General features: G+C 35.3%; 1 protein-coding gene across 6 annotated transcripts in view; it reads right to left on the bottom strand.

Moving 5' to 3' along the window:
• Positions 1 to 14897, bottom strand: part of Dpr12 (defective proboscis extension response 12) — a 252612-nt gene that overhangs the window by 126984 nt on the left and 110731 nt on the right. For 5 of the 6 annotated variants that reach the window (XM_077401490.1, XM_077401483.1, XM_077401477.1 and 2 more), the window contains one exon: positions 1402 to 1499. In XM_077401490.1, the coding sequence (XP_077257616.1) occupies positions 1402 to 1477 (76 nt within the window). In that variant the 5' untranslated portion in view covers positions 1478 to 1499. Of the gene's footprint in view, positions 1 to 1401; positions 1500 to 3303; positions 3618 to 14897 lie in introns of those variants that run through there. The other variant, XM_077401474.1, reaches the window with a different exon arrangement.

Here is a 14897-nt window from a genome sequence, read left to right as displayed (position 1 = left end):
TTGATATATAAATATTGATTAGTCTCATTTATCGCTATTGATCAAAAAATTAATCAAAACTATTATAAATACATATAAATGCGTATCGTCATCTTTTTTCTTGTTCGACTTTCTTCTTTAGTAACACGAATACAAGTTCGCTTTAACTGTGACGCGGACATAAATACATTTATTGCGCTATGAATGTCAATGAATACGTTAAATTAGAATAATTATATATGCACGCCAAACGATCGATATCAAAAGCTGAAAAAATAGGCCTTTCGATCTTAGGCGGTAATGCATCAAAACGCGATATGAAATAATATGCATAATTTGCACTCTACTACCTCGGCATAATTGCTATAAGGAAGTAATTATTAGAAGATTGCTCGCGATATCGCTTCTCTTAGATGGGATTAATACTTTATGAACGTAATGCGCCCTAATGCGACCTGTACCACGAAATGTAAATTCAAGCGTTAACTTTTCGAGCGCCTCATTCAAATTTTACCTGCGATTAACGTTAAAGAGCTTTTACGTTAAGAGCATCACTGCGCTCGCGCGAGGAGAGAAAGTAATACCTTCTACTGACTTTTTCCAATTTTCCACGATATATAAATGCGTAAAAGCATTTGAAAAAAAAACGCAAACATTGATTACAAAATTATTGTAATAGTGTTGTAATCGGTAGGGCAGCATTACTGACGCTCCACCACAGAAAAGGCATTCTCGCGGACTTCCGTGCCAATCGAAAGTGAAAGCTTTATTCACTTCACCCGATATAAGCGGCATTCCATAATTCCAGAAAATTTGAAAGGCTCCCTTTATGAACCGCAGTCGAGTCCATTACAATGGTCCCATCGTTCAATACACAGAAAGGGCCATCTTCTAGCATTTTTTAACAATACAACGCACCTAAGAATTTATCAAGCTCCGTGTCTCCGTGCATTATTATGCCGCTCACGTGACGAAATATATCTCCCATCTTATCTAACCCATTGTACGTGTTCATTATTATTGGTATTTCTCATCTTTCTTGCATGACAAAGAAATTAATGATGCCGTCAATAGCGATGATGAAACTAACTCATAATTCTATTCAGTATATCTTATGCTCGAACCTCATTTTGACGTAACTTAATGATATGCAAAATATTTTATGTGATTGTTTTATATCTTCGTACATAATTTAAATAATTAAATGAAAAACATATTGAACGCGTTAAGGTGTGTCAATGGTAATTTGCTCTCATTTGCAAACATTTAATTAATAAATGAATAATATAATGTTTGTTTTTATATAATCAATTTCCAATTATTTTGTATACGTTTAAAATAAGAGAAGCGCGTGTTGTGCGGAGTACATTCTTATTTCAAGAAGAAGAAAAGAGACTCATCTCGTATATATTCTTTGCTTACCTTTATCGAGCGACCTGGCCAAGAGAATTGTCGGCAGAATCAAGAAGACCATGTACCACGAGAGCCGGTCCCGCATCCTCGCGAGGTTCCAAGTCCTCCTGGAAAAGAAACATCCGATTAATACTGCAGCCTTCGACTAACGACATTCTATGCCCACTTTTGTCATACAAGTGCGCGTGTGACGCATCCGGAACGAGAAACTTTGTTCGCACGGAGAGAACTTCGTTTATCATGCATCAAAAAGCCGCCAACATAAATAACACGGAGAAACTCGACGGAGAAAATAAGATTTTCATGTCTCTACTGATGTGCATATGGAAACGTATACTGTACGGCGTAGTCTAACCCGTGAATAAATTTTGCCTGGCAAAGCATTGACACGCTCGTCGAATTCACCGAATTTTTGTCATATAGAATCTATTTTGTATTTATCATAAAAAGCTTTCTGTTGAAACTTGAATCCGTTATTCTTTTCCAGTTACAATAATCAGCAATATATAATATCATTCGTAATGTAAGTCAATCTCTTGTCACTCTCCTCTTTCGCTGTTTCTTTTTCTTCTTCTTTTAATTTTTACTATATTACTGTTAAATTTGACAGATTTATTTAATATTATAAAATTAATGTGTGAATATTAAAATTTAAGAAAAAACGACATTTGATATTGAGCGACTTACAATATTGAAGTTCGCAAGAAAAACAAACAACGCAATTTAACTGGTCTGAGAAACAAATACAAATAAAGTGCTAAATTAAAAGTATACCGATGCAATATTTCGCCCGGAATGTGCGGACAGATTTCAACAACGCGTACGCGGGATATATTCGCCTTTATAGCTCATTGAAAGTTGCGATGCACGAAAAATATCGCATATGGTGTTTGCTCTGGCACGTGCAACACATGCAGCGGCTCACAGTTGTTCGGTGCGACGCATCAGATTCTCTGGATAAGCGTGATATCGCACGCTTTTCGAAGCGCAAAACAATTTCGGAGCGACACGGGGTGCCGTCGGTGCCCGCCAGCGAGAAGCTCGACGCTGCGTCGCGCTGCACTGCACTGCACGGCACGAACGATAAATTTACGTCACCGAAAGCGGCGAAAATGAGGAACGTACCGCCGTGAGAAAAGTACGGAACGGAAAATTGCTGATGCGACGCCCGCCGCTAATTCCGCGGTAGTTCGTAACGGCAAAGTATGTCGTTGACACCTCGATTTTCGCGGCGATTTCCTGGCAGCGAATTCACCGAGTAATTCAAAATTATTCTGATCGATAGACATCGCGCGGGTTTTCTTCAACGTGAACATTGAAATTTCCAATAAGACGACCGTTGTTCGTTTCAATGTCGAAATTTTCAAACAGCGCTCTTCAATTGCTCTTCAATTGTGGAAATTAAAGAGTTTTAATAAATTACTGTTTAGAGACAACTACATGTATAACAAAACTTTATTCTTCACTTAATTTAATATAAAATTTAACATTTAAATAACGTTTTTAAGGATAACGGTTTTAAAGGAGATTGTTTTAAAAAATATTCAAGGTTAGAATTTTATTTTCCTTTATAAAAGTATTTGTAAAAAACAAAGGTTTCTTTGCAAAAAAGATTGCAGAGCTTTGCATTTAATAAGAATAAATTAAATTCTAATTTTAAGTTTATGAATATTAGGGAAGAAATAAATGTACTTAAATTGAACTAAAAGATACTAAATGCTTTGTAATAATGTTTAATAACTTATAATTGCAATTTATGAAGTTATTGGTTAGCAACAACGGTGATGATGACAAATAAACATTATTTATATTGTTATTTTCTCTCAAATTTGCGATAAGAATATGCAGCTGGATATTCCAGGACTATACTATTGATTTTTCGAGGCAAGCTTTCCACTTTCAAAGGTATACCTTCAAAGTTCGAAATAGAGAGGGTGGCAGGACTAATGGACGACAGCGTTAACGAGTTCAGATTGCGTAAGGCGTTGCTTCTTCGAGAAAATTAACAGCTTGACGCATTATATTCCATAACGAACAAACGAGTTAATCTCGTGTTAGCTCGCGTAACACTCTTATCTGTCCGAGAGTTGCGTAACGCGCAATTACACGGTCCGCACGTGCTGATTAAATACACGGAAAATTTGCGGAGTCTCTGAAAATACATTTTTTTCTTGCGACGCCGTTAATCCGACTAATTCCGACCATTCGGTTAATTGAACTGTTAAAGTCTCGTCCGTTGTAGCGAGTGCCATGTGGCAATACGAAAGAAAAGTGAGATAACCCTGACGAAACCTCATAATCAAACTGTGAAAGAGTCATGTGAATCGATACATATCGTTTATTATGCTGTTTTTTGCTCGATGTAACCTGAACCATGATAAACCATGACCTGAACGATCGAGTTATAATTGATGCTCAATCAAACATGGTTTTGTAAGTGCTGTTTGCCCCGTTCCCGTTGCTAGCGCGACAAGTAACAGTAGTGAACGAATAAAATATTTACATCTCTCATGATTTGTACGACGCGATATGTAATAAAGCAAATTTAAATTTCATAGAAAAAAATGCAAATATATAAACGTAAATTACACAATCTTTGAATGACATTTGCATTTCATTCGTACTATTTTCAATTTTAAAATAGTATATATCCAGAGTTTATCTAATATTTATCCGTGCAATTTTTTCATTGAAAATTTGCTTTTTGTTTAAAAATATCAAACTTTATTTACAGTCAGTTTTATGAAAAACTTTAAATAGATTCGCCCAAAATTTCAATTTCAAAGCAATCAGCATTATAGCTTCGGTAGCAATTATTATTTGTATTAAATCCACTGGATTAAATAAACTGCAAATGTTGCTGACAGCGTTAATGAAAAATATTTTTTATTTGCCTCGCCCATCTATCTAGAACAGAAGCGTATTAATGATAAAACTGATGACTCAATTATTGCAAATACGCAGCATTTATCTGGTTGTGCCATGTTTAACGATGACTATATTTTACGAATGTTATGTTTGACGATTTAACGGTTACTTTACTCGTATTAATAATTTATAATATGTAAATTATTTTGGCGTAAATTCGGAAAAGTAAAATAAAAAAATAAATGTTATTTGCAATTAAGATAAGAGTTGCAATGGAGCAGTCTGTATATATGTATAACAAAATAAATTTAAGATATTATTAACTTCACGATATTGCTAAATATTAATAATCTTGAAAACCATATTTATTAAATATTTATTAATTGTGTGTAAAAAAACATCGGTTAGTTGGGTAGATTGTATATTTAATTGAATATTACATGTTTAATTTTTAATACATTTAAAATTTTTTTAATACTGAATAATATTATATAAATACTGAATCCTAACCATAAATATTAAAAATTCATGAATTTGTATGAAAACATATACCTTTTAGTCAGACACATTTAATCATGCCAATTGGCATGAAACTCTTTACTTTTTAATAAAATAATGTTGATCTAATTGGGAAGAAAGAATTAGGTATGTGATCATAAAACGGTTTTATTCCATTTTCTAACTCTCGCGATTCTTCAAAATTGTTAAGATTTTATAGGATTGGTTTTTACTAAAAGAAATTGACATGCATTAAAATCTTGTTTTACGTAACACGTGTTTTTATTAAAAGCCGCGTAAATGCAGTATTTATCCGGGTAATCGCATTGCATTACAAACGCTGGACGAGTTTCATTTGGCGTATGGAAATTTACTTTCCGCTTTCTACGAATAAAAGTTTAAAATATCTCGTTATTCCTTTTTTTTACTGAAAGGTTTTGCTCGGCACGATAAACGAATAAATTGTTATTCCACACAATTAAATTCTCCGGAGAATACGAAGGCTGAATGTTGCTGTCCCGGTGAACTATGCGCGCCGAAAGTTTCGACGTTTCGAATTCCAGCTGTTCTTAACGTCTCCAGTCCTAGATTTTCGCCGCAGAAATCCTACTTAGCGTCGGTTCGGATCCTTGACACGCTTACTTTTGGAATTATCTTTGTGCCCGCTCGAAAAATTCGTACGACGCGACGGACGATTTTACTCGAGCTTAGAGCTCGCTTTCAATTTAAACTCTAGCTTCGGAAAAAGTTTCACGAGAGCTAACCGGAGTAGCGTCGGTAGGTATTCACTGGAGGTCGCACACCGTGAAAAAGTTCGCGAGGCTTTTGCGAGCCTCGCGATTGAACGAGTTAGAAATTATTGTGCGCGCTCCTAAACGCTCCCCCGGGTGAAATCTTGTTTAATGGAATAATAGATCACGGTTTGGAGTATTAACGCTACGTCAATATTAGCGAACATAACTAACGCCCATTTGTTGTCGCGTGGATTCGAGCCTCAATGATAATTCGCACGATTTGCGTCTGATTCTTGTGGCAAGTAGACACGATCTCCGCGTTTAATCTTGCTGGTGTTTGTCGAACCAAGCATGAGCCGATTGACGGATGCGTATCGCGCCGCGGCATACCTCTGCCATTCTCCTTAATCTAAAGGTAATACACACAGTGTTATTGTAAATCTGGAAGATTATACTTACATACTAATGTAAGCTGAAATTAATACAAATAGAAATTAAAGAAATAGATTCAGATTGTGCATACAATTTTCTTTCTACGAAAATACTCCATTAAAAAAGTTAAAGTAGTTAGAACAATAATAGAATTTTAATTTAATTTTAAATAGAATAGTTTTTAATACAGGAGGTTTTGTTAGTATCTCTTCTTTTTTCTCTAATCGTCTGAATAAATATCAAAATACTTCTGATGAACATTGGTGTGTACTGCTGCGAGGCGCTATGGCATATGGATTGCCAGATAGTCGCGAAATATACCCAGTGTAACTTTTAATTAATTAAGAGATAAGTCGAAAGTGTGTGTGTGAACTCCGGGCAAGCGTAAAGCGCGAGGGAGGTATTCGTAACAGCGCAGAATTTATTGTCCGAGTTAGGGAATTCTGGTCGTGCTACTTATTTATCGAGCTGGTGCTTTATGAACTTTTGTTCGTTGTTGAACCCCTCCCCCCCTCTCCCTCTTTCCGTTACGAAAGTTTTCGGATCGCAACTTCTTCTCCCAGGACGCGACGCGAGTCATTGGTGCGTTTTCGACTGCTAAAGCAAATCCTTTGCGAATTATCGTTCTGTAAATATCCGAAGGCGACGACCTGTTACCAGGCATTACGTGTGTCGCAAAGTGTTTTCGAGCCGCTCGCGCCGCGCCGCTCACCGTCAAGCACTCGCCTCGCCATCGACACGCTAATGGTATTCCCTTTTTATCCGGCAAATGTTTACTCCGGAAAGCGTCTCGGTTGGCTATTGCACTAATGGAGACAGCAAATTCTCGCTGGGCAAAATCTCTTTGACCCGTTCCCATCTTACATCATCAAGGATCAGACAAGCGGCACCAGAATCGATTTCCACGCGCTGCAGCGTTAGACGGATTTTCTGAAGTCACATATCCACGATTTCAGATACGCTGTACCGCATGTATTCGTGTTAATGATCGGCTAACGTTGTTTCGAGACTCACAAACGTTGCTCTTTAATTTTATTTCGATGTATAAAAGAAAACTTGGCACGCGCCGTTTGTTCCATTTTCAACAATTCTGCAAATCAGACAGATTCGGCCATCCGCTTTTACCCTCGCAGCAAAACTTTTCCGCTTGGGAGTTTGCATCAATTATACGCTTTTGTTCCACTAAAGTACTTTAAAGCCTTTCACTCGCTACACAGTTAGAGTATTTTATTTGAATATTTATTCCTGTCTCTTTTCAGACCTTGTCTTTTCCTGGCTATATTTAAGCAATATATACATATTAAAGTAAAACAGAATTCATTATTCTTAATAAAAATAATTTGGTAGTTTCGGAATGAGCAAGTTATAGTTGTAATTTTTAACAAATAATAGTTTATTGAATCATTTTAATTTAAATGGATCTCTTGCATAATTTATACCAGCTTTTAACTCGTGCTTTCAATGAGAATAAATTAAAAGAAATATAATGTACATACTATACCACAATTAAAAATTTTCTCAGTTATTAGGTTATTTAGTTAAGAAAAAATCCAAGTTTAAGAAAGTGCACTAGGTGATAAATCATATATAAATGACAGACATTAATAATACCAAATCTATATTTCAAGAATAAGTAAAAAATTTTCATTTTCGCAGAAAAACTTTCGTGTTCAATAACTCGTGTCCCGTATTTGAGGACTTTTTAATCAAGGAACTTTTCAAAGGGCTTTTAATCAGTTTCTGAGGACGCCTGCTTTAGCGAGTAAGCTTTTCCGGCAAAAACAAGAAAACAATCCACAACTTCCTTGTTCCTTTCTGCTTCTAATCCAATGAGCATTGATCGTTAATACTTATGTTTTTATTTACTTTTAATCCAAGATTCTATAATTTCTCTAAATTGCTTTAAACATTTTGGAAAATTTACTATTAAGTGTAATTAGTGATATAGTTTAAAAATGTTACGTATTATTATATATGCAAGAAATAATGCTAAAGCTATATACTAATATTTTTCTAGGAATAGATATAGTTGTATAACTATCTATTCTTATAATTTTATAGTTGCTTGTAAAAATAACAAATATATTTCTCTTTACACTTTTATTTTGTAATTGCCGTATCTTTAACCTTAATTGAGAATAATCAAGAATTTCATAGCAAAATATAATTAGGCTTAAATTATGTATCGGATTCTCACATACAATTTTACAAAAAAATCTTTAAGAATTATAGCTTTAAATAAGAAATATCTGTTTGAGCATTTAAAGTTATATCATATTGCAGAAAATACTCGAGCGTTAAAAATTCCTAGATGAGCTAAAAGATTACCGAAAGGGAAGGCAATGTCCGTTTGTTGGCGTTTCGTCCCGCGGGTAACGAAGGTGTGTTTCTCGTTAAGAGAAAAACGAGCTCCGGCCGAGATTGTCGAAACGGCGTCATTATTTCGTTGCCGTCTTCTCTCCACCCGCAGTGGAAATGAAAAAATCTCCAAGATAATCTCGTGCGCGCGCCCGAATTTAATCCCCACGGCACATATTTACTTGCGCCATACGCCGTACGTCGAGTCGAGTCAAATGTCTACCGGTGATAACGTGCATTAATTCGCGAGAACGCGTCTTTCGGTAAAACACAAGCCACAGGGGAGACCTGTAGAAGATAGCAAGTCTATCGCGACTCATGTCGGCTTCAAACCAAGTTCAACAAAAAGCGGCAAAGAAGCTGAACAAGTTGCTTCGCTACCTTGCCCTTCTACTGGCTTCGCTCATTCGCAACGGAACGACGAGTTTACGCGAACCCAGCAGAGAAGCAAGTCAAATAACAAGTTATGTGTTTTCAACGAAACGTAACAAGAAAAGTATGCAAGTAACTTACAACTTGACTTATTTCCGTACTGCCTTCGTCGCGTATTTGTGCTGAAACGACCAAGACGTAATGAAATATCAGAATAAGATATTAGGAGCAAGAAAATGGAATGCAACGTGTTACCAATGTATATTAATATATTAAGTACAAGAAGCAATAAATCGCGAAGTATATATATACGATTAAAGGATGAAATAGAGCGGTTCTATTGATTTTATTATTCTGCAGTTTTCTGTTTCGTGAAATCTGGAGATTCGGATTTGTTTTTGGTTGTGACAAATTTATGTACTTTTGCGACAGACTGATATATTTCCGTTTCGTAAAACTTTCACGCCGGCAACGGATATTCATCAAATTCGTCGGGATAACAATAAGAAACTTCTTTAAAAAAGAAATTGTTTATTTCTAACTTCTCTTGTTCTCGATATGTCTGTACATATATATGGTTATGAACTTGACAGAATTTATCTTACATCACGCAGACAAACGTTTCTTTCTCATCTTCAAAGAAAAGAGATCATATATTGATTTGAAATTATATATTTATTGTATTTGTTTACGTTGACAGATTTTTATTAAAACAGAAAATTGTTAAAGCTTATTTTTTGACATATTTTGACACAATTTTCGAATCATCAATGTTGAATATAATCAAGTTTTATAAAATAAATCACATAACATAAAGAACAAATAATTATTCACGACATATATTATGTACTGACAATGAGAATGATATTATTTATTTCTTTTTAAGAATTGTGTTCTTAACACACAATCCTTATTATGTATATTTTATCTTATATCTTATTTATATTACGCCGCGATTGCAAGAGGGAAAAGACAAAATGTTACGCGCGACGCTCAAGGAATGAGATAGGAAGAACAGAAGTAATCTTATCCCCAACTTTAATTCCACTCAGAATTGTAGCTAATTATACTAATTTTAGAAAGGACACGTTGCATGGAAACGGCAAGGGATACGACCGATGAGAGAGCGAGAAAGTTGCTGGAGCGGCAGAGGAAGCGAAAGAGGGGAAAAAGCAAAAGGCAGACTTGCTGGAGGCAGATCGAAACGTCTCTTTGACTAGCTTGCGGCTCGAAGTTAAGCTTGGAAAAGTCTCTTAATCGTGCTCATCAGGGGATTGAATAACAGCGCAGAAAGTTTCTCGAACGTGCGCAAGCCAGAGGCTGCTTCTTCGGCTGTGGTGACGACATGTGAAACTAATTATTCCCAGTAAATAGCGATAAGTCGCTAATCAGGGAACGCAATAAATTATTTAAAAAAAGAAAAAAAAATACAAATGTGTGAAATATTTTTTACATCGCCATAATTAAAAAAATAATCTTTGCAACATTAAGGTTGTAATATATAAAGCTGATTATTTAATAAGTACAAAATGATAAAAAATTAGGAATAAACTGTTAAATAAATGTTATTATTTTGTAAAAAAAAATAAAATAAATTAAACATTATTCTGCAGAAGAAATTCGTTATTTTTATTAGCGCAGTATATTAATAAAATTCACATGATGCATATGAGTATAGTTTCTATTGCTTCAGATATGCTTTTGATGTTTTGAGAATTCACATACTTATAAAGTTATTATTAACACGATATAATTTTATAGTTGTATCAATTTTAGAAGAAATATAAAAATTATAGATGAAAAAAATTGATTTTCTTCATAAAAGAAGAAACATTATATAAAGTAAAAAACGCAATGTATTTCTGATCTATTTATAAATATTTCGTTACTTTTTTGAATTTTTTTATATATTTAACAGAATTTTCCTTTGCACACACACACACACACACACACACACACACACATACACACACACACACACACATACACACACACACACACACACACACACACACACACACACACACACACACACACACACACACACACACACACACACACACACACACACACTTTGAAATCGACATGTATTAAGTCGCATAAATAAATCTCTTAGGTATATATAACGATATATATATATCGTCCACGAGATACATAAAGATAGAGAAACAATTAATTAAAATCGCATTATTGCCGTGCGAACAAGTTAGAATGCGACTAATAGAAGTCGATTTAAAAATACGAAGAAATCCAAGAAGGTAACGAAATATTTTTCCCGTCCCTTCCATCCCCGGGGGTCGTTATTCCTCAATTTCCGTGGAATACTCTCTTCCTTTACTACCCCGCTCTCTGTTCTCTTTCTATCTTTTGTATTCGATTCGAGACGACCTCAATCTCGCGGGCGGATCGGTCTTGTAGCCATCGCACAAGGCTGATGCGCTCTAAGAAATTATTCTCTATTACGATAATGAGTGGCGCGCGGGAGAAACAGAAAAGAGGGAAAACGAGGGATCGAGGTAGACAGAAAGGAGAACTGAAAGAAAATTGGAAACTAAAGAGAGCGTCTCTGATTCAGATCGCAGTCGAACGGATAATCGCGAAATTAAAGACCAATAGCGCGTAGCGGGCGCTTTAACATCTCGCCCGTCGAGACGATTACAAATGATCGACGATCCCTCGAGATAACGTCAAATTTCCTTTTTAGATTTCAAAACCGCGAGGTGCAACGCAGGTTAAAAAAGACCATCTAAAAGAAAAAGTAATGTCGTCGCTGAAGGAAGGTGACATTATGAAATTAAAAAAAAATTTTACGGATACCGCGATATATTTAACATATTCCCGTCCGCGCCAACTATCTGAGAATTCAGCACTTTTGTTAAATTTACGCCACAGAATTTAATTTCTTTCCGAGAAATATGGATGGTATGCCGATACGGAGCACATTAAAAGTTTATGTGAAACCCTCTGTATTCATTTCCATGAATTTTTTAACTCCCCCGTTCATCCTTGTCATAATTCCTAATCATTGCAGTAGAGAAGTTTCAAACACGTTAAATGCCAGAGAAATATCGTTTTATGGCATCATCAGACAAGATGAAAATTTATCAGGATTCGTTATTTGAATTACTAATTTTATGAAATATTGTCGTAATTTAATCACACATTAACGTAGTCATATATCAGTAATAAATGTAATTTTAGTCTTTTCATCGCGCTATACACATATATTTATATCGGACAAAAATATACTATAAGTTAATAATATCATTAGAAGATAATGGGCTTGGTGAGCTGTAAATGGGGAAATTGGAGTGACAAAATGGCAACGTAAGAACGAGGGAGACCTTCTCATGGAGGGAAACCTTTCCACGTTCCTAACTCTATAGTTTATACCTTCCTTCCTTCCTTCCTGGCGTCGATTGCGCCTTTCCGCCGTTACGCCGTTCCGATGAACGCCGACGCCCACCATTTATTTAATTAATTCCATGCGATGTCTCCTCCCCTTCGCCCTTCGATAGAACAAAAAAAAAAGCGACGCCTACATCATCGCAGATACGAAGGCGGAATTCGTGAGCGAGATGAGCTCTGGTGCCTTGGTTACTGTTACTCGTTAACCCTCGAATGGAAAGGAATTCATCGAGGACTCATCTCGAGAATGCATAGTCCGACCAAGTATCATCTGAACAACATTCGACTTCTGCGTTTGGAAATGTTTTAATTAAATTCGTTATTTAATCAAAACACTTCATAAATCGGCTAAATTTAATTGACGAGCGCGAATATATACTATATATATTTAAAATAATAAAATTTTCAATTTATATATTGTATAATTTCTAGACTGTTATTAAACATGAACCATTTTAAAGTACATTCTGCATTCAGCTATATATTTATGAATAAAGATAGAAAGATCCATATATAAATATATGTATATACATGGCCCTTCGCGACATATATTATAGCGCATTTTATCTACAGATTCTTTGAGTCATCTGAAACCAAGTTTTGCTTAGGAAAATTTGAGTATCATCAGTTATCTAATATAATGATGTAAAGATGTTATCTTTCTTTCTCATTGTTTCATAATTTTTAGCTTCAAATATCTCAAAGATTAAGTCTCAAATTAAAATTAGATATTAAAATTAAACAAAAAATAAGGTTTTATTATTATCTACTCGTAGCTCTTTCTCTTATTGAGGCTAACAACTTGTAAGTCTGTAAAAAAATACTATAGATTTTAATTGTTTGTAACTTAAAAATGTTGCTTATATCTGAGCATGTATGAAAAGAATCTAAATAACATAAAAAATTTTGTAAGGTGTATAAATATATAGCAGAATAAAAATTTCAATATAATTTTACGATTTTTACAAATAATAATTTATTGAGTTTACTGTGCCGAGTATATAAACGGATAATTAACTAATTAAAAATTCAAATAATACAGTAAAACTGATAAGTAAAAGAAAAATTAATTAATAAAAAATAATTAAAGCGATATACACGACATGCTGTCATTCGAATGCAAGGCTTGTTCTACTTTCTCTCGGAAGAAATTATCGGTTTACCGAGAAAAGCACGGACTATTTATATCTCTCCTTAGAATAACGCGTTGCAGAAGTCACTTAATGTAATCTTCTAAAATTACGCAATCTTCACCAAGTAATAAAATTATATTCGTATGTCGAATTACGTATTCTACATCGCGCTTCTTTCACGAAATATGCCGAAATATAGCAGATTTTGCGACAACTTTCATGGATAAAGGGATAATAGGTGGGAGCGTTTAGCACGCTTTCAGAGATGCACACCTGTGCTTACATCTGCGCGTTAGGGGCGCGACATATAGTCCCGGTAGAATTAACGCGACGATCAAAGGGTTAAACTAATCTTGAACCCGTTGTGCGCCAGCACAACGCCGTTACGGCGTTTTGCCGCCGGTTCGATGTTAGCTCGAGCTGGCAGTCTCCGATAAATGTTACGCGTGCTCGCCAGGAAGCACAAGTGATATTTCCCAACAAAGGGATGGTTTTTCACAAAAGCACGATCGTTCGTTGCGCGCCATGTATTCAAAATATAATTCGCATCCGGAAGCGTAGCGCACGATTGTGGCCGTGGGAAAAAGACATGACGTTTCAACCGAATACCCCCACTCTCGATAATGCGCGTTACTTCAGCAGTCGTGTAACTGGTATGCAGATAAATACGGGACGTAGCTGATCAAGTTTGGCAATTTCATTAAAACAGTCTCATTCCCGCATGCGCTCCTCGGTGCGCGTTGACACATATTCGTAAAACAATATAGCAAAATCCCAGGGCACATGCGAGATCGATGAAGGGACGACCAATTATCACGAGAGGTTTTGCGCGAGTTTCATGACGCGTAAGTTTTGACTTCAACGTTCATTTGTGAAAATTTATATTTTGTTACCATATGATCAAATACATGAAGTAAAATTTCGAGCAAAATTTATTAGTCGATCAAATTAAAATTTCTCTCGAGTCTACACATATATTCTATATGTATATATGTATATACAAGGTGATTCAAAAGGTTGTTGACCAACTTAAGGGGCGTAGAGGAATTGGAATAGAGTCAATAGAGCAACTTTCGATCAGAAACCCATGTTCTCCGAAGTAATTCTGAGTTAGTACAAACGAAGAGGCATTCGGTTAGTTACAGTACGAGTTGACTGTGAAATGTGCACGTCAAAAGCCTCGTTTACGAGACATCGATAAACGACTCAAAAACACTTTTTTCCAGAATACTCGCAGCATCTAACATGGTGGGACGGAAGATGCTTGAGATATTTGAGAGAATGCGCCAGAGTTTCGTTCGACGATGCAATGCCTGCATTGAATGTGATCGCCAATATAAGTTCATGTGATCTTTGTCTACTTAGATAAATTTTGTGCGAATACAGATTGTTTCATTGGTATATATGTTGTCCGCAATATGTAGTTCCTTACATTTAAAGGCTTGAATCGACTCAGGATGACTTCAGAAAACGTGGGTTCCTAATCGAAAATTGTTCTATTCCGATTTTTCTATACACTCTTTAAAGTTTGTCAACAATTCTTTAAATCCTGTATATATACATCATCCTGTATATATACATATATAATTTGCAATTTATTCAAATATTATCTTTATATATCTCTTTATGTCAACGCGTACGTGTAATTTACACAAGTTTAACATATTAATTGTTTTTTCTTCTGTTACGTATTTTGATAGTT

This window comes from Temnothorax americanus, unplaced genomic scaffold (genome assembly GCF_048541705.1).
Source record: "Temnothorax americanus isolate GAGA-0224 unplaced genomic scaffold, ASM4854170v1 Scaffold1, whole genome shotgun sequence".
NCBI classification, from domain to species: Eukaryota; Metazoa; Arthropoda; class Insecta; order Hymenoptera; family Formicidae; genus Temnothorax; species Temnothorax americanus.
This window is presented reverse-complemented; position numbering and strand designations above follow the sequence as displayed.